Source organism: Heterocephalus glaber, unplaced genomic scaffold (assembly GCF_053883595.1).
Source record: "Heterocephalus glaber isolate CG9 unplaced genomic scaffold, H.glaber_assembly_v1.0 deba00001145, whole genome shotgun sequence".
Classification (NCBI taxonomy): domain Eukaryota; kingdom Metazoa; phylum Chordata; class Mammalia; order Rodentia; family Bathyergidae; genus Heterocephalus; species Heterocephalus glaber.
Window position 1 is genome coordinate 1,337,657 of NW_028258202.1, and position 23,002 is coordinate 1,360,658.

The 23,002-nt window shown below is 38.9% G+C and overlaps 1 protein-coding gene across 25 annotated transcripts in view; it reads right to left on the bottom strand.

Annotated features, from left to right (window-relative positions):
* Positions 1 to 22,669, bottom strand: part of Hdac8 (histone deacetylase 8) — a 235,006-nt gene extending 212,337 nt beyond the window's left edge. For 5 of the 25 annotated variants that reach the window (XM_087210551.1, XM_021250497.2, XM_021250495.2 and 2 more), the window contains exons 1-4: positions 22,278 to 22,663; positions 21,715 to 21,767; positions 19,239 to 19,369; positions 18,190 to 18,331 (exon numbers count right to left, since the gene is read on the bottom strand). In XM_087210551.1, coding sequence (XP_087066677.1) covers positions 18,190 to 18,331; positions 19,239 to 19,369; positions 21,715 to 21,767; positions 22,278 to 22,502 — 551 coding nt within the window. In that variant the 5' untranslated portion in view covers positions 22,503 to 22,663. Of the gene's footprint in view, positions 1 to 16,963; positions 17,144 to 18,185; positions 18,332 to 19,238; positions 19,370 to 21,714; positions 21,768 to 22,277 lie in introns of those variants that run through there. The other 20 variants (XR_015451047.1, XM_021250503.2, XM_004872669.3 and 17 more) reach the window with 10 other exon arrangements.
* Between the last annotated feature and the right edge of the window lie 333 nt (positions 22,670 to 23,002).

The window sequence follows — 23,002 nt, forward strand, 5'->3', positions numbered from 1 at the left end:
TACTTATTTCCTTCAGCAGAAATGTTATCACAATATGCTTATTAAAGGCATAACAAATCCAAAGTACTATCTAATTATGTACCTCACAATTTTTATTTCATTAAGACCACACTTCTAATTTAATATAGCTAAATAAATCAGCTCTATGCATACCTTCTCTACACAATAACACATGCACACAAAACATATGGACCTGATTGTGGGAAATCAGAAATTAGTTCCACATAATGGATTTTCTTTTAACCACCCACTCTACATTTATGGTCCACTTTAAGGGCTCTGTGCCTAGAGTTGGCAGCTCTAGGAACAGTGAGATCAGTTTGTCTACAGTTGTTCCCAACCTTTTTTGTCTCTGGTACACCTACACTTGCTTCTAAAAATATACCCCACAGTCTGGTGCTCAATGGAATGAAAATCTTCCTGAGCTAATAGAATATAAGACAGAGGAGGCAATGAATACGGTTCTACATTTTGGGATACTCATAACAACTGTGCAAGAAATGACACAACTGACCCAGCACTAAGAGCCTAAAGGGGGCTTTGTGCTATTTTTCAAAGATGGGATGGATTTACATTTATCAATCTCCATCTGCCAGCTTGGCTTTCCTTGTGACTGAGGACATGCTTTTGAAGAGATGGCTGGCCAAAGGAAATGGTGCAGCCAGTAGTAGCATTAGAGTAAAAGAAAACTAACTGGTTTTACAAGGACTTAACATCATGATTTTGGTCTTATTAGCATTATATTCTAACAGCCTGAGTTAACTAGCTGCAGATAATCCCTGAAAGAAAACATAATCTTAAACCAGAAACAAAAATGCACTCTAGTACACAACACAGGTAGATCTTTTGGTCTCAATGACCTGCATTCAACACTGAGCTAATTCCAAAGTTGCCATCTAATAAATTGGAAAGATCCTTTATTTATTTGAATAATTTTTAGACTTCCATAATTTATACCATTACTTTCAATCATTAATTTTATTTTTTGTGAATTCAAACTATTTATATACGTTTTCTGCAATTACCATGTATTTCTGAGAAATTTTTAGCATATGTTGCTAGTATTTATTTTAAATTCTTCATTTACTTTTTTTTCTGTCTTGAATAGCCAACAAAAGTCTTTGAAGTTAATTGGGGTTACCTTCTTTATGGATGTATATCCATCCTATAGTAAATTCACTGATAGGGATATGAATAAGAGCTTAACAACCTTTAGGATACCTCTTGGGGAGGTTTTGTTACTTGTCTGGAATAAAGTCCATAATTACCACTTGACTCAACCCATCTTGTGGGTTTTATTATTATCATTATTTTAAAGTATATCAAACAAGACTAGTGACCAAAACTCCTCTCAGTTTATGCCTTACCTTAATTTCCCCCCCATTTCTGGAAGTATTTAAAGAGCTATTTTTACTAAATTCCAAAAATGGCACAGAAAATAAAGGTTCTCTGAAAAAAAATTTGCTGAATTCAAGCAAAGACCAGCTAAGAAGTAAATGTAGCTTTCTAGCATTCCAAGTAAATTTAGTAGGACTAATTGTATAAGAATGTGTGGGTAGTTAAATTAAATATTTGAAAATATGCTGAAAAAAGGAAGCTGAGTTTCATGTTGGTGATAATACAGTGCATATTAAGATAAGTTGGAGATGAATATCACATTAAGGTAAAGCTATGAAATAAGCGTGGATTTAGCCACTTTACTCCTTCCTCTTTTCCTCCACAGAACTCTTGGTTATTATATTTAATACATGAAGTTTCTCACTACAGTTCAGACATTAGAAAACAATAGAGTAAACGATCAATTAGTTGTTGATAGATCGCTTTGAATTTACACCTTCAACTTCCATCTACATTTCCTGAGACAATTATTAGCATACATTTGCTGATTATGGATGACAAATAGAAAGGTTTACCCTGGAGTATACACTTTATTTGAAAAATTCAGCAATGCTATAGATACTTGCCCTGCTCTAGCAAGGAGCTGCTTCAGGAACTGTTCAGATTTATTGTAAAAATGATGCTTTTTAAAAAATATTTTAAAATTAAAAAATATTTTAAAATTAAAAAATAAAAATAGGTTCCGGGAAGAGCAATAAAAATGGGTTGTATTTCTCAGGCTACTTGAAAAGACTCCATTAAATAGACTTAAAGTACATAATACTGAGTATTATGACTAGTACTCTCAAAACAACTAAAGTCATCAAAAACAAGAAGAGTCTGAGAAATTATCACAGCCAAGAGGAGCCTAAGGAGATGTCATGATCCTGGATGGGACCCTGGGTCAGAAAAAGGGCATTACTAAGGCAATGCAAATATACTATGGACTGCAGGTAATAATAATTTATCAATATTGGTTCCTTAATTGTAACAAATGGATTATGTTTAGGAAACTGTGTGAGGTGTATGGAAATTGTGCTACCTACTCAGTTTTTCTGCAAATCTAAAAGCTCTCTAATAAAGTTTATTAAATTTAAAAAGTTACACTTCTTGGGCTATTTGAAATGATTCCATTAATGAACAATTCCTAATACTGAGGGCCCAGCTCAAGGGCCTGGATTAAGGGCAGAGGCTTCAGCCATTAGATGACAACAGGTTAAGGACTCCACAATTCTCAGGATTCCAACTCAGAAAGCCTCAAATCAGAAACCAAAATCCCTTCAGTGAGTATCAGTGGGAATAATAAGTTATTAAGACAATAAAGCAAAGACTGTTTAACCTTCTTTATCCCAAACAATACAGCTCTAAAGCATATTGTGGACAGCAGGTTTACAAGCTCCATGAGCAGGAGCAGAACTAACAATTGCATAGGATCAAGCAAGCCCCAGGGAGTCACATCCAGGAAGAACTGGTGAGGTATACAGCCAGGCTATGCTGCCTTAGGGATTCCTAACTCAGACACCACAATATACCATGTTTTACACCAGTAAAACATACAAATCTGACTCTAACCTCCTCTTGCCTTCAGATTCTTTAAGAATCAAGGGTCATGAGTGTTATTTTAACAGCTAGGTTATAAACTCTGAATGACAGTTTCTCAAGGGAAATACGGACTGTAATTAACTAGTAAAACAGATTTCAAAGTGAAAATCTGTTGATTCTAAACATTCATTCTTTCATTCAAATTAAAAATATTTATCGAAGACCTGTTATGACCAGATACTCAGCTGATGTAAGAAATTTGCTTAGGAGGACATTCTGAACTAATGAAACAGTTTAGATGAACATGAAATCGATAAATAGAAATGTGAATGACGTTAATAGAATTTCATTAAAGGAAGACATTCTTGATTTAACCTTGTGCTCCCTCTAGTGGCCTACTGGCTAAAATGCAAACCTTATATAAGAGCCCACACAGTCTGTTAATGTTCAGTATGTTGGAATTCCGACACACTGCTTATCTGACTGTGTGGGCACTCTGATCTCTGCTATGTGGAATCTCAATCTCTCTCTTCTAATAATTTCATAATATTTGTTAAAATATTACCATTTATTTGATCAACAAATATTGAGAACCTGCCTTGAAAAGGCATTAACTAATCTCTCCAATTTAATAACTTTATTCTGTATTCCCCTAAACAACATTCTATAAGTCAACTGGTAACACCACAAGGGACAGTCCCCCAAAGGGAATTAATGTTTCTCACCCTTATGTCTCCTTCCCATCCATTCCAACTTTCACATTCATTCATCCTACAAGAAATTTTTATTCAGTTTATCATGTGCCAGGTAGAATTCTAGCCACTGAAACTATAGGAATGAATGAAAAAGATAAAAATCCCTATTTCTATGAAGCTTATGTTCTAGTGTGCATGTGTGTAGGAAAGAAAATATATATAATTAACAAGTAAATTCAGTAAGTTTTCAGATGATCACTATGTGGAAAATGGTAAATAGAAAGGGCAATGGGATAGGCTATTTGGGGGTGTAAATTTAAAAATGTAGGGCCGAGAATTTAGCTCAGTGGTTTTGCCACCTGCACAGCAGGCGCAAGGACCTGAGTTTGATCCCCGGTACCAAAAAAAGATAAATGTAGCCAGGGAAGGGCTCACTTTTTAGTGATATCTGATCAACAACCTGAAGGAAGAGAAGGGGCATTCTATGTGGAAGAACATTCCAGCAATGGAGACAGTAAGGACAGAGGCCAGGATGGAGGAACATGCCTGGTATGTTCAAGGTACACAAGGAGGTCAGTGGCTGGATAATGGTGAAAAAAAGAAGAGAGCAATAGTTTTAGCAGGGGAGAGGAGACAAAGAGATATTAGGTAGGGACTTACAGGCCATAGCACCAACTTTGGTTGTTACTCTAAGTGATTCCATCATGTTCCTCAGCTCCTCTCTAGATTTATTAATCATGTCTTGCACTAGGAGCACAATTTCTCCTGTTATCTGAGAAATTATTTCTGATTTCATTTTTTCCAGATCCCCTTTTGTTGCCAGTTCAGACAGTCCAGGTGGTTGAGTGTTAGAGTGTTCCATCTCATTTCCCTTTGGGGTTGCTGTAGGTGATCTGGAAGTCTGGTTTTGAGACTTATTTACGTGTCTTCTCATTTCGACTAGGGGGGGCAGGGGGGGTGCTGTTGCCTCCCACACGGCTCACCTCCTCTGAGCTGGGAGAGGTGGGATAAGGACCGAGAGTGGAGGTAGGGATGGTGGCCCAGAAGCCCTTACCTCTGGGCTGGGAGTGGCGGGACGGATGGGGGCCAAGAAGCCCCTTCCTCTGGGCCTGGAACGGCGGGAGGGATGGTGGCCAGGAAGCCCTTTCCTCTGGACCGGGAGCGGCTGGACAGAAGGTGGCCCAAAAGCCCTTTCCTCTGGGCTGGGAGTGGCGGGAGGGATGGTGGCTGGGAAGCCCCTTCCTCTGGACCAGGAGCAGTGGGACAGTGACTCAGAAGCCCCTTGTTACTCTAAGTGAAACAGGCAGCCATTGGAGTGTTTTGAGCAGAAGAGTGACAGGATCTAATATATGTTGTAAAAGGATCACTCTGACTGCTGTGTGGAGAACAGACCAAAGAGGGACAAGGCTAAAAGCAAGAATGCTTAGGGCTGCTGAAATAAGCCAAGAGAGCGAGGCTAGTGGCTTGGACTAGGGCAACAGTCCTGGAGTTAGTGAGACATGGCAGACTCTAGATGTATTTTGAAGATGGAATTGATGGGCCTTTTAATGGACTGAATGTAAGGTGTGAAAGAAAGGAGTCAAGAATAATGCCAACATGTTCGGCTTGACCAACTAGGCTGGAAGAATGGAGTAGGTTGGTTTGGGACATACTAATTCAGGCTGTCAAGCAGATATCCACCAATTTAGTCTCTACCCCTTTCTTCTATCCATACATTTACCTACTTACACTTCTGTCTGTCTCAGATTCTTTGGTACTTGTTTTTGATTTGCCCTTTCTAGTCTCAGGTGGAAGCAATATTTTCAATTTACTGAGGCAAGACACAGGCTTTTTTAAAAATTCCCTTCTCTCTACCTTCAACAGCTAATGGATCACCAAGTTCTGTCAATGATCATTCTCCAGAGCTCTCTTTGCTTTTCACATCTGTTGTCACTATCTCTGTTCACACACTCATAATCTCTCCCCTGCTTACTAAGCAGAGCAGTCTGATCTTCTTCCTTTTTCAGTGAGAATGGGCAGAGCAGTTCCCTTGATCTAGGGTCAGGAGGTAGGGGTGGATGTAAGAGGCCTAAATAAGAGCATAACTCATTCTCAGTCCTGGTCCTTGGACCTGAAAGTGAACATTGGAATTATGTTTAAGAGACAATACTGAGGTATTCTATGATAGAATTATCAGATCAGTGTCCCCTTGGGTAGTCCACCAAACTAGTTTTTAACCAACAACTTTGTCAGTGAATCAGGCAGCTGGCTAACCTTGGTGTTACTGAAAATCTAGCACTTCTTTCATGATATAAGTCATCTCTCAGCCTTAGATGACTGGGGCTCATTGTGGGATACAATGTAGCTGAAGTGTACCAGGGAGTAGTGAAAGATTGGATGAGTAGTCATGGAAGAGGAATGACATGGCATTCAAGAAACTGCTGACATAGGAGATCTGTGGATGGATGGCTTAATTTTAATTCAAAGGTTTCTAGGTAAGAGCCCTTCAATTTTGACCTAGGAAGATGGGTTTGTGTCAAAAGGCAACCTAGCTCGTGTCACATACTGGGATAATCTAGGTGGTAGAAGTTATATACACCTTAACAATAAATATTTTTGGTGCTTATTATGCACCAGGCACAATTCTATGTGTATTATGCATGTTATTTCTTGTAATACTCCCAATTACTTCTTGATGTAGGCACTATTATCTTCATTTTATAGATGAGGAAATTGCAGAAAAGAAAGTCTAAGTTGTTCATCGTCACACTGTTACACAGGGACAATACTGGGATTCAAACCCAGGCAGTGTGGCTCTTAACCCTATGCTATGGTGTATGGTGAAGGCTAACTGAATGTACTCTTGGGAAGTCCAAACTTGGGTGGTCCAGTTATTGACCAGACTTTAGGATATTAATGGTTCCAGCAACTAACCAGGGCAATAGCTGGCTACAAACGATTGATGCAGTGATGAGGAGGGGTGGGGAAAGTCCTGGGAGGAGGGGTATAGCCAGCTGTTATAAATGAACTGAGGAGTCTGACTAATTGTGTTGTATGTTGTAGAAGCAGTAGGGCCGCCCCCTAGTACCTGGCTAATTCACATGGCTGTGGCTGAACAGCAGATGGTTGTGGCATTTGTGAAAGGGCTAGACTTAGATGAAGAAGGCAGCAGTGGCCAATAAGGATTGGGTGAACAAAGTAAGGGGGTAAAACAAGATCCACCACTAGTTTGAAGGTGTTATAGATGTGGGAAGAGGGAAAATCTGCAATGAAGTTCAGTGGGACAATGCATCAAGGGCATGAAGGTTACGGCAATTATAGAAATCATAGAGGCATACTAAAGATTAGATGTGGAGTAAACAAAAGATCAAGACCTCTCACAATGCCGGGGATTTAGCTTAGCGGTTCTGCTGCCTGCCTTGCAAGCACAAGGTCCTGAGTTGGATCCCTGGTACCAAAAAAAAAAAAAAGTTCTCACACTATGCTGTGCCTCAGAACCACCTGGGGAGGCATTAGTTACAAATTTATATACTTAGGTGACATTCCTAGAGGGTCTGATTTAGGAATCTTTAGAATTACGATGTAAGTGGTCTGCAGACCACATTTCAAAACACACTGTATCAGGTTACATGCAGAGTTTGAATAGGCTGTGTTGACCTGTTGCAGTGGTGGCCATGGACACAGGTAACTCCTGGTCTCAATAGAATGGGGCACCTTGGAATATAAACCTGGGCTGCCTCATTAATGACTTGGATCTTTATGTTCTATGACATCTGCCTGCTATCTGTGCGGCTGGGAGTAGATGGCTGTAACATTCTTAGGCTGGAACCATTCTCACTTCTTCCTGATACTCTTAACTAGTGACAGCAAACCTTTTAGAACTTATAGTTTTGCCACCACTGCTCTAAACTCTGCAAGTCTATCCTAGCTGCTCCAGGCTATAACGGTTTGAGTTCATGATCACAAGCTTCCTGTCCCTATTAAAGGAAGCATCTCACTATCTTAAAAATGGCTTTGATCACTAAGAGCTCTCATTCTCACTTGGGGTAAGTGACCTTTGTTAGGACTAACTTCCTGGAGAACTGGTGCATGGGCAGCAATCAAAGTGCCTAGGTCCTCCTGTGACAGGATAATACCTTTGCCCTACACTTGCAAGTTAACTGCATTAGTCAAGGGTTCAGACCAGAGCTGAGATGTAAGAAAACATAGTCTTAAGCTAGTGCAAGGCCATTTTTATGCCCAGGAACTAAATTCTTTTCTCTTAAGGAGAACGGATATTGGGATAGTCAAGATACAGAGGTGTTCTGTGAATTTCTGGTGGTATCAAAGGATTTCTAACATCTTCAGTCACCATAGGGGAAGTCATTTCAAAAAGGCTTACATCTTATCCAATACTTTGTAAACTCTGGTAGAACAGAATGTAGTCCAGATGCATCATTTTCACATTTCGGAGTTTGGCCTTGAGATGGTGCTACTATAATCACTTCATTACCACCCACCCCAGAGACTCTGTTAAGACATAAGTGAATTAGTCAAAATATTGCCCAGGTAATTGCACCAGCTCTAGGAGGTCAAGATCTCATTCTCTGGAGGATGGTAGGAATGCTACTTAGTAATTTTTCATTCGATACCTTTCTCGATCTAAATGAGGAATGTCCCTGAAGCATAGCTCTGTGGAGACCAGAACCTTATAGAATTGATATAGAAGGTTTCAGGTTAATAGAAAGGATTTTAGATAATGACTACACTGAGGAGGGGATAATCTTGACAAGGAAGACCTACCTGCTTTTTACTTTCAGAAAGAGTCTAAAGACCAATGTAAAGAAATGGAGGAGCTGATGAACCCTGCTCCAAGATGCTGTCCAATGCTTTTCTTTCATACCAGGCCTTGGCTTTAGACTCGGAGCATCTGCTCCTTTGGTGGTAAGGGAAGTCCTTGATATCAGAGCTACTACACAGTCACCCTTGTCAATTAGGGGAGGTCCTTCTGTCTCTTGGTAGTTAGTATCATTTGCCTTATGAGTATGCATTGGATCCTAGTGGCGTGAGGGTTTTGTTCAACAGGGAATTCTGTGTGACTCTGGGGGTGGAATAGGAGGTTATAGAGAGGCTGGCACCAAAACTCTGACAACGAGAAGGAAGGACATGAATCCTGAGGACAAAAGTAAGTAGTCCGCTCTCAGCCAGGAGTGGCATATGGACAAATGGCAAATATAGTGGATAGCAATACCATGCCTGACTTCAGCTGGACAGGCAGTTGGATCTGGTAGACCAGGGTCTTGTCTGAATTGTTGCCTAAGACTCCCTGAGTATTACCCAGTCAAGACATAGTAAATGACTTTATCAAACACTTTCTATATTCCAGACTCTCTGCTAAGCTCTCTAATGCAACTGCCACATTTAACCCTTAGATTCCTATAAGGTAGACACTATTAATATGTCCAACTTATAAATGAGAACACTGAGGCACAGGGACATAGTAATTGCTGGTGTTAGTAACTGATGAAGTTGAAATTCCCTGTGTGACAACGAACCTGTGATATAGTGTCTTCCCCACTTCTATAAGAACTACAGGAAAACATCTTATCTCGTGGAGGCTGGAGATGGGCATGCCATAGGAACAAAGCATGTCTTAGCTAGCTCCTATTCTGGAAGCCTGCTTGGCAGTTTTTTGATGGAGGGGCTGGTGCCTTATGGGTTAGACATGTATTTGCAGGATGATCTGGGCCACTATGCTTAAGGCCTGTTGATTTTGTCCGGTGATATGCCTGTTCTGCAGGCACCAGTATGGAAGAGGTGTGAGTGGTAAGTGACAGGGACATGGTCTCCCATGAATGAAGGAGGGATCTGCATTGGTGATGAAGTGATGTGGCTGACTTGAAATCCAGACCTTCCTTCCATGTGGTTATCTATTTGTAAAGGCAGGAGCTGGGGTGCTATGGGGGGTGGTTGCTTGGGTAACAAGTTACACTGTGCATAAAGCTCATTGGGAATTAAAACTGCAGTACAGTTCACTTTCATCCATTCTCCCTGATGTATTAGGAAGTGGAGCTCTTGAGAATACATCTCTAGTACCTTAAATCCTAATGCCAAGTGGGTAGTAACTAAAAGCTGAAGGTCTTGTTCTATGTTCTTGTAGAATTTGTCAAGACTCACAGCAGAATTCCTTATGGCTCTATCATTCACTGCCCCCAAGTGGAAGTCTCAGAAACAAACAACATTCCAGGACAAAAAATTGCTCCCTTTCCTAGCAGGAAAGCAGGAAAGAGGGAGGCTCAGCTGACAAAGATCCCAGGTTACCAGGTGCTGCAATATTATGGGACGAGACAGTAAATAACAGAACTGTGGGAGGAAGGATATAGTTGAGCTAGAGATGTGGATTTAAAATGCATTGTCAGATAAAGGAAAATATTACGAGCTGAGATGTACAACCAAACAGGGTAAGAGATGTAGAAGAGGCTGGTGGGAAGGATGAGGAGGATTAGCCAGTCAAAGTGAACAAACAAGATGTTGGCTAGACCAATTCTGCAGGTTGGGAGTCACTCTCCTTTGCTGGGTTTTAATGATCTCCTGGCATTGGTTTACAAGGATATAGTGAGTTCCATTTACGGGACTCTGGATAGGACAAGATGAATTTTTAAGAGCCTGACTACAAAAGGCAGAATCCAAGGACCCAAAGAGGTCTGTGAGCAAGCAACACAAGAAGGCAAGAGTTATATCAGAGAAACACAGGCCACTGAGCCAGCACTCCATTACTCTGCTGGGTGGAAGCCCCCACACTCCTGTCACACCCATCCGTGATCTCATTCACTTTAGCTTCACCAGAGATGGCTCTCCTCCAAAAGCCACTCATCTAATTCTCTCCTGCATCCTGAGGTTTAGCTCAATTTATCCTTATATTTCCAGTATTTTCCTTTCAGCTATACATGTCCTTAAATCTCTTAACATAAATCAACAAAGAACCCCTCAACCTTTACTTTCCCTTGGCCACTCCCTTCCTCTTTCCTTTCCTTCTCATTCAAGCAAGGACAGAGTAGCTTTCCTTTCCTGTCTCCTTCCTTAGTTCCTATTCATACCTCAATGGTTTGGGGTGAATGCCCAACATTTTCCAGACCACCTTAACAGACCTGACCATTTAACACCTATCTGGGTTGGCCCCGTCATAGCACATGACACTGCTGAGAGAGCTCTTTTCTTCTTTAAATTCTTCTGTTCCCTTGGGATTTAATGGCCCCCTTCTGTTTTGATTATCAGGCTAGCCCCTTTTTTGTTTTTCAGCAGACTAGGGTGTTTTCTTCTACTTTCCCATTACAAGCTGGTGTTTCTTAAAGTTCTGGGGTCTACTTTTTTTTCTCCTCACTGTACCTTTTCCATGATTTGTACCACCACCTGACACACGGGCAACACATCTCTATCTCCAATTCCAGCTTCTACTTTCATCTCCAAATGTGGATATCCAATTTCCTTGATTGCTTCTGCTGCACACCACCACCTACTCCAGTTTAGTGAGGAAATATAGCATAGGAGTTAAGCATCCAGACTGAAAAATCAAACTGGGTTTGAATGTCAACTTAGTCACTTAACCTTGAACAAGCCATTTAACCTCTCTGTGCTTTCATGTGTAAAATAGAATCAATAATAGTACTGACTTCCTAATGTTGTTGTGAGGATACATGAAAAAATTGCACGTAAGGTAGTGCTCAATATATGCTAGGTACTGCTATTAATAACATTCTCTCTTGTTTTGGACACCAAGCAAGCCTGAAACCTGAGTTATCTTCCTCATCTTTCATCTCCTTCCACATCTACTTAGTCACGGCTATTTGATTTCATCTCTTAAAAGCTATCTCAAGTCAGCCTTCACCTTTCTCCATCCATTCATCTCTTTGCTTTCTTAGTTTAGGTCTTCGTTACTTTGTAGTGGGACTGTAGCTATCCTAATCAGTCTCTCTACTGCCAGCCTCTGCCTCTTTCAGTCTACTTCCTATAATTGCAACCATAGTACTTCCCTACAACACAAATCTAAACATGTTTCCTTCTCACATAATTTTAAATTCTTCAGTGGCTCCCTGTTTCCTATAGCAGAGTTTTTCAAAGTGTATACACCAGAATCACCCTCAGAGTGAGAAAGTGCAGGTTCCTATGAATGACTCCAAACTTAACAAATCAAGATCTCTGAAAGACATTTAGAAACCTACATTTTTCATTTCGGTAATTCTGACATACACGAAGCCCTTCATGACTCATTTCCTTCGTTTCTATCATTGTCTATTGTACACCTTAACTCTTAACCCCTACCACCAAATTTCACACTTCTGTGCCTCTGTAATTCTGTTTTTGAAATAACCCTGGGGTTACATGCACATCTAGTAAGAGATGGAGCTTGGGCTTACATCTAGGTCTTACTGCCAAGTTCACAGTCAGTCATTCCACTCTCTGATAGCCTAATATTTTACACTTTGACTTAGTACACATAAATACTCATCACATCTACCGTGAACATGTTTCATGCAATTCATTTTTTTTTAAGTCAGGGTCTTGCTTTGTAGTTCAGGCTGGCCTCAAACTTGCAATGATCCTCCTGCCTCAGCCTCCTGAGTCCTGGGATTATAGGAATGCACCACCATGCCTGGCTTCATGCAATCCATTTTGACATCAACAAATACTGCCACTATTTTTTTTTTTTAAATTTTGAGACAGGGTTTCCCTAAATTGCTAAGCTGGGCTTGAATTTGCAATCCTACTGCCTCAGCCTCCCATAGTGCTGGGATTATGCACCACCACGCCCAGCTCCATTAAATTGATATAATGCTCCACCAATGAGTTGCATCTACAGGTGTAAAAAACTGTGCTAGACCTCTGCTGATACAGGCAGCATTACTTTTACAAATATCTCATTACTGAGCATATCTTAGCCCTAGCAGGACCATGGTTTTGAGGTCAAGGATACAAAAACTACGGAATATGAAGATGTTTGTTAATGAATTGACCATTTATATCAGTCTCTGCTCAAACAACATACTCTTTTAAACATTAGCACCTAACCTTATCCATCTGTTCATATTCTCTCTTATGAACTGTTAAATATTATCAGCCAGAAATTCAATGCAAATTGTCACAAAGTAGAATTACAAATCTTATGAAAGGATTGTAGTATATCATAAAGTCAGCATATAAAATTGACAACAAGGATCTGATGCAAATAAATATTGATAATGATTTTGAAAGTGGTTCAAAAGAGAATGTTTTGAATACCAAGTAGATTAAATAGAAGTGCTCAACGACACTGATGAAATCCTGGAATGTTTTGACAAAACTGACCATATTAATGATCATGATTCACAGGAAACTAAATGTACCATCTTGAAATATCATGCAAATGTGTTTCAGAAATTAGGCCCCCAACAGAAAACATCAACCCTTGTTACATTCTGTTTTTTGTAAGAATTAGTGCATAGTTGTACATGCCTCTTAATTTTATGGAACAAGTCAAAACAAATACAGTTTGGTAGCTTTTTAGTTATTTAAGCTAGTGTCCTAATCCAAACCCTAACATTCTACTATTTAAAAATTTGGTCCCCATTTCAAATGGATTTACCAAGTAGTCTTTTGTCTGGTACCAATGGGCCTCTTATAATTCGAACCTCCTGTATACCTCTTTGTTTCCTCGGCACCAGACATACAGCAGAAACTTAATAAATGTTTATTAAATGAATGATTGCAATAGCCTCTTCTGCCTCCAGTCTTACTTCTTTCCAACCTGATCAGCACACTGCAACCCTCCCAAACATTATTCAGGAAAAAGACCAACTCTTTAGGATGGCTTCTAAAACCTTTCTAATGTGGTCTTGCTCTATTTGCCCTCACACATTTCACTACTTGTGGTTCTCTCAATGTCCTATACTTTCTTGCTGTCAGGATTTCATTTCCTTTACTTGGAATTCTCCATTCCCACCAATGGGAAATCAAACTCTTACTCTTTTTTGGTACATACTACTTATATGTAACATCAGTGTTTGCTCACTACCCTGTGTTACTACTGCTTCTGGTATTATTCCAAGCAGTTTGTATTACAAAAAGTTTTATTTATTAAAAAAATATAATCATGTCAGAGACATGTAGGAAACAGAAAAATGTAGGTATATGTGTATATATTAAAAATATTTCATATCACCATCTTCACAAAGCCATGTTATTATTTTGTTGTATTTTCTTCTAAGATTTTTTTCATATGTACATATTTTTCTGAGTCTAATTGGAGTGAACCAATGATGTAGCCACTTGGACTTTGAAAACAAAACCAATATTATAAGATGGGCTTATTTCTTCTAGTTATGCAATCATCCTAATCTTTTTTTTTTTTTGTGGTGCCAGGGACTGAACCCAGGGCTTCATGCATGCTATGTGTTTTACCACTGAACTACAGCTCCAGCCCCAACTACCATTTTTAATGGTCATATAACACCCTATCAAGTAGATATGTTATAGTATACTACCTAACCATTCCACTATTGTTGAATGTTTAGGTCTTCCTTTTTTGGCTACTATAAGTAAGAGAGTACACATCTTCACGTACACATCATATTTTGGATTGGTTCATTTCCTCAGAATAGATAACAAAGAGCCATCTCAAATTTTGTAGGAAGGCAAAAATATAAATAGAATGTTTCAATTTCTCTATTTGTGATGTTAAATATTTTTTTCTGCTTGTTTGCTATTTGGTTCCTTTTTTGAATTGTCTATTCATATCTTTTATCCATTTATTGGAATACTAGCATTAAACTAGTTAGAACAAACATTTTAACCCTTTGTTGTATGTGTTATACCATTTTTGCCTTTTTATTTCACTAAAATTTTAGCTACGAAAGTAATATAATCTCATTATAGTAATTTTGAAAACTAGAGAAACATTTTTAAAAATCATGAATAATTTTTCCACTGTAAGACAGTCACTATTATCATTTCCACTGTTTTTTCTCATAGGTGTGTGCTTTAGAAACTGGTAATTGCAATGTATATATAATTTTTAAGATCTGCTTTTTAAAAAATTAACACACTCATTAAGTATTTTTCTGATATGCCCTATATCAGTGAACTTATGACATGTGTACCACAATGGGCTGTTTGTATCACTGAAAGCTCTAAAAGGTTTGCCATCACTGCACTATATTCTTCATAATTAGTATTAAAAATAATAGCATAAGGTATGGGGGTATAGCTCAGTGATACGATGTGTGTATGAGGCCCTGGGTTCAACCCTCAGAACCAAAACACACACACACACACACACCCCAAAAGAAACTAATAGCTTAATATCCCATGGAGTAGATTTACCATTCCCTTATTGCTAGACATTCATATTATTTCATTTTCAAAATTTTGTAAGTAACCCTGAATGAAAATAGTTTTTGCCATATTTTGAGTTATGTTCTTAGGAGATCTTCCCAGAAATAGAATTATTAGATCAAAGGACATTAACACATATTAGCTACCAAAATGTTTTAAGAGACTAAGCCAAACCACACTCACTAGCAAACAGAGTACTATTTTTTTTTCAATTTTGTTAAATTCAGGCTTACAAAGAAGCTTACCTATTTAGCATGCATAAGGCCCCGGGTTTGATCCCCAGCACTAGAAAAAATGAGGCTACTTATTTAATTTACATTTCTTTGATTAGTAGTAATGACCATTTGTTTTGATTAGTAGTGATGACTGTTTCCTTTTTTTTTAGTAGTGGTGACCATTTGTTTTCTAGTTACATTAAAGTATTTTGTAAATTGTCTAGTCATGTTCTTTGTATTTATTCTTATATATACTATATGAGTGCATTAAGCAGTACAAACCTGTCACATTTTGTCTTATTTATGTCACATAGGATTTTTCAGTCTATGCTTAGATTTTATTCTTAAAATGGTCAAAAAACTTTTAAAACTTACACTGGTTTTGTGGTTCAGCTGCCTGCCTCACAAGCGCAAGGTCCTGAGTTCGATCCCCAGTACCAAAAAAAAAAAAGTTATACTGGTTTTAAAATTTTATACAGTCAGATTTGATCTTTTCCTTTGAGAACATTTTCTATTAACTATTATTTCCCAAGTTCAGAAAATTATTCCCTGTTAAAAGTTGGAAAGCCATTTATTCTAGTTTTTAAAATTTGCTTTTTTACATTTAACTCTTCAATCCAATTGCTACTTACTTTAGTTTATTACTGGAGATGAATAAATGCTACAAGATGTCACAGTATTATTTAATGAATATCCTTTCTACTCTCATTCACTTGCAATGCATCTTTATAATACATTAAGCTCTTATATATTACCTGTCAAAACTTATACCACCAGCACCAGTGTTTTCATTATTCTAGTTTTGTATGTTTAATATCTAATAGCATTAGTACTTCATTATTCTTTTTTGCAGAATTTTCTTTGAAACATCATTCTTATTTAGCTTTCAAATGTACTTATTTGCTGCCTTATCCATAAGATATTAATTTCTTCAGGATAAGATTGGTTTGTTTCCTCAGAATAGACTGTGAAGAACTTGTTACTGGGTCAACAGTTATGAACATTTTCCCTACTCTTAACACTTTCAATGTTTTCAGAAAGGGTTGAGACAGTTTCATTGTAACCCTGGATATTTTGAAATAAAGATTGTTTTTTTCAAACAGAAAGGAAAAAGGAAGGAAAAAGGAAAAAAATATACCTTGCTTCAGTTTCTATATTCTGCTTATTAGTGATGATAAACATATGCTTGACATATAGTGTTTACTCAATGCTTGTTCAATGAATAAATGGTATGTATAAGTCTATACATATATTTGGGGATAGGAAGGTTTAAACAAATATTGTGATTATAACAGCTAATTGCTCTGTAGGTATAAATTTATGGGCCTGTAGTCCATCTACAGAGAGGTTTTAGAGGTGCCAAAAGCACCCTAGAATTCAGACCTGAATTGAGACAATCTGCAGAAACTCTATAATCTATATTTACTATAGGCATGTGTGTTTCTAGGTAGGACTAGCTGAAAGGATCAGCTGAAGGCTGTTCAAAACAGTAAGATAATGATATGTGGATATACTCATGCCTACAGAGCCCAGATAGCTATGATTGACTCAAATAGAGTGTGCATCCTTTGGCAGCACAACAGCAGTAAGAAGTGACAGGTATGTGAGTACTCTATTAGAAACTGACCCAGGCCCCAGTAGGCCTTCTGCAATGAATTTCAATACATGAGAAACTAGGTCTGACTCTTAGGAGCAAGTACTTGCTATGAGAACACACTACATTTCTTCCCCACTTGCTAAACCCAGGAAGACCCTTTCACTGTGAAGCTTGAAGGAGGGATTGTCATTTTTTTTCATAGAAATTACTCTTTATTTTGAACTTTTAAAAATAAAGCAAAAGCTAACAAAAAAGGGGGGGCTTTTTTCTCTGTTTTTAAGGTCACGTAAAACTCGTTACTAAAACATTCGTTCTCTTTGCTCTACTGCATAAGTAGTAGATTCCAGTAGTGAAATTTTTCAAGGACTTCCTTTGGCATAAAATCTGTCAATCTGATGGAGAGAATACCATTTTATTATCTTAACTGGCATATACTAAAATTGTGCTATGCTTTATTCTGAAAACCAAGTACTGTTTTCTTTTGACACAAGAGCGCCTAAGAATATAAAGGTTACTCTTGATTGCACAAATGATTTGTGAATGATGCATTGGAAGTTACTACCACAGCTGTTTACTTTCATAGAGCATATCAATAAATTCAGTTTAAAAAAAATCTCCCCAATGTGTATTAAGTGCTACTGACACAGCCAACAAGATGTCAAATGCTGAAGGTGGCCTAGAAGTTCATGTCAGAGTATCACTATTTGATAGGCTAACAGGAAATTCCCAAAAGACTTTATCTCTAACCCATGTAGTACCTAAAAGAGATACTTTATAAGCCGTTTCTCCGTACAGAGGCATCTAATTCTCCACTGTCACTTTCCTTGGAGATGGTGACATAAGCCTCCTTCTTTATTCTTTGACCTTTTGTTCTAAACTTATTTTCATCAATTCTCCACCTATTAAAAAAATCTGTTTGCCACTTCTGTCAAGAATTAGCTCTAAAATGCACTTCTCCCAAGACATTCATGATACATTTCTCCCTACTGCTAGGTCTCTTTAGCTCATACATGTATTCCACTGGTACCATAATTGATGATGTCCTCTAATTATTTTACTTTTTAAAATGTTTTTAGAGCATAAGTCCCTTGAAGGACAGGGGAATTTCCAGAAAGCTGAAAAGGAATTTAAGGACTGTCTAGTTATACCTTTTGCCCTGCTTGTTTCACTGATGAAGAAACTGAGGCCTAGGGAAGTTAATCTATCTAAGTCAGTTAGGCAAGTTAGCAGAAAAATTAGGCCAAATGTCCTGACTTTTGATAAGGTGCTTTTTACTAGGTTAGGTCATCTTCTATTTCACTTGCATATTTTCAGAATGCTTTGTAAAATGCTAGATATACACGTCTTGATAAACATCAACATGATAAGCTCAAGAGTTTACATAACTGAGAAACTGACTCAAGGAAAGGGTCAGAAAGAAAAAAGGTTATTTCCTTACTTCTTTGCATGATGCCACCCTCCAGACCAGTTAATTGCTACTTTGCACATCCCGTCGATCAAGCACTGGGCAGCTGTGATTGTAGCACCTCCTACAGCGGCAGCATAGTCAAATATCCCTTCAGTAGCTGGGCAGTCATAGCCTGAGGGCAAAAGTTGGAAGAGATTGTTAAAGGTGAGCTGGAGAAAGAAGAATAGGTTGAGGTGTTACCAAAACATATTCTACTAAAAGGCCATTGTGCTAACATCAGCTCCAACTGGGACAGAAACATTTCTAATATTGAGGAGGGAAGATTTTAAAATTTTAGAGCTAGAAAGGAAACACATTCAAGATGAGCTAGTCATATCCTGCACATGATGAAACCAAAGCCTGAGAGGTAATGTGCCTTTTTTTCCCCCTTTGGACAGAGTCTTGCTATGTAGCTCAGCTGGTTGCAAACTTGCAGTGATCCTTCTGCCTCAGCCTCCCAAATGCTGGGATTACAGGCATGTGCCACCACACCTGGTGAGGTGATGTATCTTGCCAGGGTTCATACAGCCTTCAACGCAGGTCTCTTGACCCCCCCCAGTCCACTGTCCTTATACTAAACTATCTCTTTGGCTACATACAGTTTTAAAAAATACATCTGTTTAAGTTCTGGCTAAGTTTTTCACCCAGAATATAAATAGGTACTAAAGAGCTAAGGTTACAAGACAGCTAAGTCAGCATACATACAACCAGACCACATCTGAGTGCTGCCATTAAGGACTCAGCAACTGAAAAGTTTCTCTTCTACCTGATCCATTATTCAGTTTTTTTCAGTTCATATGATTTACTTGGTCAGTGAGCTCTGTGTGGCAAACCAAGAGATTAAAATAGACAGTTGGGGCTGGAGATGCAGCTCGGTGGTACAGCATTTGCCTAACATATGCAAGGCCCTGGATCTGATCCCCAGCCCTCCCTTAGATTATTTAATTAAAAAGAATTAGAAACTACTATACGAGTTATAAGTAGTATGATCTACGGATGGAGGCTGTAGATCTCCCATCACTGTCTGGTAAGGATCTTACCTAGCCCATATTCTATGGAGTCTGGATGATCATCATCACCTTCCTGGCTCACCTTCTGAAGGTGCTGCAGATAGGCATCAGTATGGAAGGTGGCCATCTCCTCCATGGAGGCCACTTTGGGCTTCACTATCCTAATAATAACAGAAAGAACAAAGAGAGGTGAGTGAGTCAGAGACAGAGTATGCCAGAGTATGCCAGAGGTTGGACACAGGAGCCAACAGTCTGAGCAGAAAATATAACTCCTAGCTTCTGGTTCCAGGGGGAATGAAGTAATAAATACATTCTGTTCCTCTACTGCACTGCACAGCCTTCACTTCCTCGCATCTATGGTAATGACTCAATTAATAAGGGGCAAGAGGATAGATTTTTCTCTTGAGTTTATAAGTAGGTAAAAATAAGTGAATAGTTATATTTAAGTTAAACAAGTAATTAGGAATCAAACACACGTTACTCTGTGAATTACAACTTTCACAACAAACCAATAGGCAGAGATATTTTCAACTGAATCACTTGCTAATTGGGCTTTATAATCCTTTAGGCTAGGTCTTTATTTTATTTTGTTTTTGGTACTGGGGATTGAACCCAAGGCCTGCATGCTAAGCATGAGCTCTACAACTGAGGTATAACCCCAGGCCCTTCTATCGTTATCTTAATAGACATCTGGATTATCATGCATTTTGAATTTGGCTTCAGAAAACTGAGTTCCTATCCTCTGTACTTACTAGCTCTATAAACTCAGGTAAGTTGACTATTCTATCCCTAGGTTTCCTCACTTGTGAAACAGGGAAACTTCTGGGACATACCTGTAGATTAAATGATAATATATTTAAAATTCTTTGTAGATAAACATCATGAATATTAAAGGATAATAAATAGGGAACTCAAAACATAAAATGTTTCTATACTTGGCTTTTCAATATTTACCTCTGAGAGAGGGGCAAAATAGTTGGACCTGGGGTTTACTCAGAACCTCTCAATCTAATCCTCATAGGAAGTGACAAATAAGAATGAATGAGAGAATAAAGGGAGTTAGCCTAACAACAGGTCTTACTGCCTCTAACCTCTAGCTGCCTATTTCCCATTTCCTCTTACTGACCCTACTGCTGCCACATTCGCTAGCCCTTGCCACTGAAAGGGTGGTACATAGACCAGCAGAATCAGAACCTCTAGGAGCTTGTTAGAAATACAGAACTTCAGCTTCACACCAGACCTAGTGAATCAGAATTTGTATTTTAACAGGATGATTTTTAAACAAGATGATACACCTAACAAGGTGACTCATATGCACATTTAAGTTGAAGGAGCACTGATCTAGGCCACAGAGAAGCGGTTGTAGTTTATTGTGTTGGATGGGAGCATGGCCATTAATTTATCACAGATTAATATAACTATATAGGCTGTGACGATAATGTAGGTGGTCGGAAGAAATGCTGTGGTACAGCCTCAGAAATTAAATATATAGCCAAGATCTAAGGATTCTTGCTTCTTCAAGAAAACATGCCTATACCATTGAGGTGAAAAAATTTCCAATCAAAATAAAGTTTTATAATTTCTTGGACTATGTTTTCCAGACATAGTATCTTCCATCTTCCTCTTATGGCGCCATCACATTTTGTGAAATGTTAAAGTTATAAAATACTTACCAAAAGCCTCCTTGCTTAATATAAAGAAAATCAGACAGTTTTGCTTTGCTTTGATATCTTGTTTGCAATAAAATACTTTTTGAAATGTTAACATAACTTTAATGAATGTCATATCACTATGCTTACCAAAAATATGGTTGAAAAATATACCTTAAGAAGGTACATAACATGACTTTGTTACTAATAAGGATTAAATCTGAAAGCCTATTATACTACTTTCTGGGAGATAGAAGCATACTGCACTGGCTGATGTTTCTAGTCATCCATTGGCCAGAAAATGTCATAAGTAATCTTACACATGGCAAGTTCATAACAGCTGCATTTATAATGACACCAAATACAGAACTGGCAATAAACAGCAAACTCAATTTTTTTGAAAGAAGCATTTTACTTTCTTTTGAGTTTCAGCAGTTTGCTTGGGTCTTGACTTGTCCCCAAGTTTACCCATTAAAGGTTGGTAGTGGTGGTAGCATGTTTTAAAGTCTTACATGGAACACACTCCCCACCTGACTGGGGTGGGTGGAATACCAAACAAAACCAGAACACCTCCCAGGTGTACCTCACCTCTATAAAGCACCTAACACGCCCAGCAATAAAGTCTTAGGGTCTTAATCGCTTCATATACTTTTTGCAAGTTTTCTTAATTCTTTAAGAACATTCATGGGATTATAGGCAGGTTACAAACACGGTGAATACTATCACAAAAAGCTTTTTATTTATTTATTTATTTTTAAAAAGTACCATTTTCTCTCTAATTTGCCCCATTGTGAAGTTCATTAAGGCTACAACTACTTAGCTTCAGGGATGACAGGTGTTCAGGAAAGATAACTTACCTCATTTGCTTATGCAGTGCATATGCTTCAATCAAAGAATGTACCATACTGGCCTAAAAATTCAGCATAAAAAAGGCAGAAAATAGTCTTACAACTTTAATTCAGTGCAATCCCATCAACTTGACCATCCTAAACGAAGGAACTGTCTTAACTCTCCTCCCTTCAGTTACTTAAGTTATGATACACTTTAAAGAATACAGTTAAATACACTGTAGACAATACAAAGTATCAAAATCGCTGAGACGGAAGCTACTTGGCCTTACGCAGGTGATGGAATACTTTTCTTCACCAGCTTCTTTTCCACTTCAGCGATTCCCTTGTAGTGGAAACCGCATCCCCTCCGCGCCTTCCCCTCCCCCACCTGTCCGTTGGAGCCGGGCAGAGACGCGCAGCGCTCGGTTTAAGAGGACACTTTCTCCTGGTGCAGTTTTAGGTACCGGACACAAAATTTCTGCTGAAGACTTTCCGCAGCCCAGTCTCCTCTCCTCTTTCTAATGCCCTCTAGTCCACACTTCTGCCTCCTACCCCCAAAGCCCACGGTCTTTCATCTCCAACTCTCTTACCCGTTTGGGGACCTTGGCCAGGGAGTCGCACATGCTGACATACTCAGGACTATAGATGTAAACTGGGGGCAACGAATGCCCACCGTACGCCGGGTCTTCTGGCTCCTCCATCTTCCACTTCGAACCGTTTCGGAGCCACCGTCCGGATCCTGCTTTTTTCGGACTCAGCCCCGGCTCGAGTTCCTGCTCCTCTGATCGACCGCAGCTGTGCTCCCTGGTCAACATTCCCTCTTATTTTTTGAGATCGCCGGAGATACTGTTCCCGCTCCCCATCCAATTGAGGGAATGGATGGGACTTCACAGGTCAGAAGCTCTTCATTTAGGGACCACAATTTTTTAAAAAAGGTCTAGGCAGATATTTAAGCCCAAATAACTGCCAATTAGGATCGATTTTTTTAATGGCACAAATAAGTACGGTCAAAACTAACCATCCTTGTTGCCCTACGGGGCCATTTGAGATGAGGTCAGATCAGCTTGCGAGCATGCTGGGAGATGTAGTTTACAGAGGTTTTGAGCGGCGGAAGAGCCGGGTTTAGTCACAAAAATTGCAGCCAATTTGAGTTGTAGCGCCTAAAAAAACCGCAACTCAGCTCTTTAGGAATTGTTTCAGACTGCAAATATAGCCATTTTAAATGTTTAAAGATAGGTACAATGTGGCCATCTAGAGCCTATTACCCAGCTACATCAGCTGCTAAAGGTGGGTTTTTCTGGGGGAGGGGAGACTA